The following is a 4,871-nucleotide window of genomic DNA, read 5'->3' on the forward strand; positions in this document are numbered from 1 at the left end:
TACGATAGAACGGAAATTCATAAAAAAAATCTAAGTATTCGAACTAAATCATAAAACCTAAACCGGGAAAATATTTCCTAAACCGAAACGGTTTCAAGAAAAATGAGTAAACCTTATAAATCCCCGAACATCGAATAAGGTGGTGAAATTATATAAAGTTTTCATTTATATTAGTAGAGTAGCAAACAATTTCTGGGACCAAAAGCACACAAAGAATCATGGGTTATTGGGATTATCTTTGCTTTCCAAATATCTTTTCACGCACGTTTTGCTTGTCTCAAAGATAAACGCCATTTCTCGTATCTGCAAGTTTAAAAAAAAAAACATGATCATATCCTGATTGATATATATATATATATATATATGTATATGTATATGTATATACCTCGATCAAGGCATCGTTCTTGAGCTTCTTAACCGTTCCGTATCCGAATTCTTCGCCGTTTACAGATATCGGAAATTTCCCGAGATTCTTGATGTAGAATGATCCGTCATTCTTCAAGCTTATCAGAGCCTGAAACATTACAGAACACAAGTCCTTGATGGCGTTTCGATGGTTTGAAGAGAACTCAAAACCGCATCTGCAAGAAAGCCGAACCTGTCGTCGAGACACTTTTGTTATAGTCCCCGATTTTCCTAAATCGATATCTATCGGGTACTCTCCCGTTGCTCTCCCGAGCAATACCTGCAATGCTCGAATCAAGATCGTTAACAAACCGATGTAAACTAGTTTAGGCTTTGATCAGTATCAAGAAACGAGTATATATATATACACACCTCGGGTTTCTTGATGTAATATCTCGAATTCTCTCCGTATAAGATTGCGAGAGCTCCACGAGAGACGAGCTCTCGTTCCATATGAGAGCGAGCGCTTTGCTCTAAGCGTATGATCGCTCTTCTTACGTCTTCATTCTGATATTTTGCAACTAAGTTTCGGAAGAAAAGCACAAAATTTGTTAATGGTTGAGTCAAGAACAGATGGGAAATTGTCGAATTTCTCGTCAAAATGTTTGTGTGAATGATTTACCTTCCGACTCATAAAGATCTTGAACAGCAGGAGCAAGATCCATATCGAGAATCTGGCGTTTAAAACGGAGAACAATCAGCGAATCAAATGAATAAAAACCGACCACAAATTCATGCAGAAACACGAAAACCTCTGAGGTTACCGTACCATGGCCTCAACACTTATAGAGCAAGGCAAGTAATCGTCATCGCTCTCAACGGAATCGTCCTCCGGTCCCATGGCTGAAGCGTTTGCATCGTTGACTGCGTTCTGTGTTTGGCGATCTCGAAGAGGGTCTTCTTCCAATTTCTCGTCACGATTTATGGCAACAGCAGGATTCTCCATCATAGTTACCTTGTCGTGGAAGGTGGAAGGAGGAAACCCGGTGCTCTTACACGCCATTCTCAGGCATTCTACATTTCTATTACTCGAGCCATTATTAGTAGGATTGATCTCGAGATTCTTGGCTCGGGATTTTGCTCTTTGAGGAGGAAAAGACGGCTTCCCAAGTTTCTTAGTAGCCAAGATCTCTCCAGAAGAGGTATGAGAGGATTTCCTAGCTTTAGGGTTCTGCGGTTCTGAAGGAACATGATCATTCTCCGGAATCTCATCAGATTCCCGGTTTATCGAGCATACAACAACACCGTCGCAATATTCTGGATTCAGATTCCAATCATGTTTCGTTGAAAGATCATTGTTATGCACTCCACAACCAGACACAGCATCTTTCTGACATTCCCGAGCTACATGTTCTGTCGTAGGAGCTGTGTTTTGTTGATTACTGTCGTTTCCCTTCAAAGGGTCTTCCTCGTCGTCGTCGAGAAGAGATTTCGTTAGCTCTTTGATGTAAGGATCAATGTCTAATGTAGGATCTTCAGGCTCTACCGTTTGCATAACACATTCTGATGCCTCAGTTATCTTATCATCGATTGCTTCTTCGGTGTCAATATCAAGAAGATAAAGTGACTGTTGCTGATCATCAACCAGGGGAACGGGTCCAGACACTGGAAGCAGCGGAACATACACTTGGTCATGTCCGAAACCCGGACAAGGATTCTCAATCTGTTCTGCGACTTCACCAACCTGAAAAGGATGATTCACCATTTGATCATCAAGGAAAAAGTCATTATTCCCAACAAAAGAAAGATTCAGTGGAAGACCACTCCCGAGTTCTTCGTTATCGCAACCCGACTGCAAGAAATCCATGGAATTATCTTGTGGAATGTCCTCCAAAACATCTGGAAAAGCATTGTTGATGATTTCAGCGAAGGATTCATCGAAATTGAGGTTACTGAAGATATCATTGTTCAAAATGTCTTGTCCGAACAAAGGATCCTCGGAACTTCCAATGCCATTGGCATCGTTAGGGCCAACAACGTAGTTTAGATCTTCCGTTGGATCGAAAGGCTCGACCCGTGATCTCTTACGCACCGCGGAGTATACAGATCTGACTCTTTCGGTGTTACCCTTCGGAGGAAAACTCAGTTTCTCGGGTAAATGAGATGGAACCGATGAGAGCTCGGATATACGGGAAGCGGCCTCGGATGAGATTATCGGATCGTAGAGCAGAGAATACCATCGATCTCTCAGTTCCGTGAGCGTGAATTTTCGTGAAAACGGGACTGCCCCTTTGGCAAGTGATTCCAGTGAAGCTCCTGCCTGAAAAACACACAACATCGGTACCGATTACCAAACCGTAAATCCACCCGTAGAAACACAACATTAATTCATGTCATATACAACTATCGGAATCCTCCGAAACATGATGCAGTGTCTTGTCTTCGCCACTGCAAGAGGCGACTCAGAGATTTAGAGAGCAAATATCATGATATATATATATATATATATATATATATATACACACACACATATATCGACTAAGATCGCGTTAACGTTAAGAAAATCAGTAATTAACCATATGTAAAGATTAGGAAACTGAAAAACTCTCTGCAACTAAATAATCACAGACGGCTCTTTAACTTTTAACTGCATAAACCCTAAAACACAATTTCCAAACAGTGCGATGACTTGGGGAACAAGCATGCGTTGTCATAAACTAACACACAGCTGAGTAATGGAGAAATCTAGGGTTCATCCCTACTGTTCTACTAGAGGAAACCAAATTAAAAAAAAAAAAAAAAGAGAGAGTACAAATTGAGGAAAAAAAAAGAAAAACCCAAGTCAAAATCAAACAAAAATACCTCGATGGCTTTGATTAATCGATAATCATCTTCGAGAGTCCATGGAGAAACCGAATTGTGAGAATCCATTGTTGAGAAGCCCGAGTTCAGAAAGAAGGACGAGAAGGGTCTTTTGATTAATAATCTAAAAAAAAGGAAAATTTTCTAAACAAATATACGAAAAAAGAACTTAATGCTTTAAATTAGGGTTTATGAGCCAATAGAAACTCTGTCTTCCATTATATTTCCATTTTTATCTCAGATGCTTTTAGGAAAATTAATGATTTGTTTCTATCTCGGTTTAGATTTATTTTTGTTTTTGGACGCGATCCCGAATTTATTAACTTTATTTTTTAAATAATAATCACTTTTATTTATTTTAAAAACGTTCTTGCTGCTTTTAGTCTTTATGAAACTTTTTTTTAGTGTTTTTGTAAAATTAAATTTAGAATATATTATTAATTTTACGGCAAAAAAAACAATATAGTAATATAATTATATAGGAAATATACATACGTAATTAATTTTGTACAATGTTACATAAGAACTTTCAAAAGGACAGAACAAAAGAACATAAAAAGATTGTGTTGTTTCACTTCCTGCCTTCATTCTTCACGCTTATATGATTTTGAGAAAGTCCATTAGGATGTTTATCCGGCCCATTTAATCTCGGCCCATGAGCATTTGAATTGATGAGGTGTATTAACCCAAACCAACAATAATGTCTTGAAAATCAAATTCAAATAACTTAATTAATCCATTTATACCCAATTAATCTATTGTCTAATTGATTTATTATAACATATGTACGATGTATGATCTTTTATTTTATTCGGGTTTGATTCGGATTCAATTATTATGTATGATTTCGTTGGATTTGAATTCGATCAAATTCGGTTTCTACACATGATTTGGTTTGATTGGGATTCAATCTCTAAATTTCCATTAAAGTATATGATTGGTTTTGATAGATTTAATATGATATGAATTATGTGAATAATTTATGTATTTTTAATTTTAATAATAATACGAAGAGAAAAATGTTCTCCCCTCCATCTTTGAATTTTATATAATTGAAAAGTGATAAATACATACGCGATGTCAGATGGATCCTATATAATGTATTAATATTTATTTCCATTACAACCAAAGGCATGAATCATTTGGATAGCTTCCTTTGATCTCCTTTCTTTCAGTTGGATCATATACTTTATAAGTGGATGTTTTCGTAATTGTTCGGTTCGATTTTTTCGATTATATAAAAATATATATTCATCGGATATTATATCATAGTTGATTCGGTACTGTTTAATTTCGATTTTTATTAAAAAAATATATTTTTTATAAAAATTTCATTTTTTTTTTAATTCGATTCGATTACAAGAAATTCCGTTTTAGACGGTTTGATTCTGAAACTATATCAATTTTTTCAATTCGTTAAAGTTCGATCCCGAAGAACCGTAGGCCCACCCCTGCTTGATAATAGAATTTGGTAAAAGCTCTGTTTAACCGTGATTTTGGAAACGCCGGCTGCGGTCTAATGACATCCATCTGGACCGGTTTGGTTACATTTGGTTTAGATTTGGTTATATGTGAATTCTTTTGTACTATTCATTCAAATAAAAAACCTAAACATTTATACAACTCACACAAATAAAACCGAACCAAGCAAAATCAAACCGCTC

General features: G+C 36.6%; 1 protein-coding gene across 1 annotated transcript; it reads right to left on the bottom strand.

The window, feature by feature from the left end:
- Positions 1 to 205: 205 nt before the first annotated feature.
- Positions 206 to 2,212, bottom strand: LOC104813234. Its single transcript, XM_019202346.1, has 6 exons — positions 1,175 to 2,212; positions 1,028 to 1,079; positions 778 to 926; positions 599 to 685; positions 386 to 514; positions 206 to 303 (listed from the first exon to the last, which is right to left on the bottom strand). The coding sequence occupies exons 1-6, from the start codon at positions 2,210 to 2,212 to the stop codon at positions 217 to 219; spliced, it is 1,542 nt and encodes a 513-aa protein (XP_019057891.1). The 3' UTR covers positions 206 to 216.
- Positions 2,213 to 4,871: the final 2,659 nt, after the last annotated feature.

This window comes from Tarenaya hassleriana, unplaced genomic scaffold, assembly GCF_000463585.1.
Source record: "Tarenaya hassleriana unplaced genomic scaffold, ASM46358v1 Cleome2, whole genome shotgun sequence".
NCBI lineage: Eukaryota > Viridiplantae > Streptophyta > Magnoliopsida > Brassicales > Cleomaceae > Tarenaya > Tarenaya hassleriana.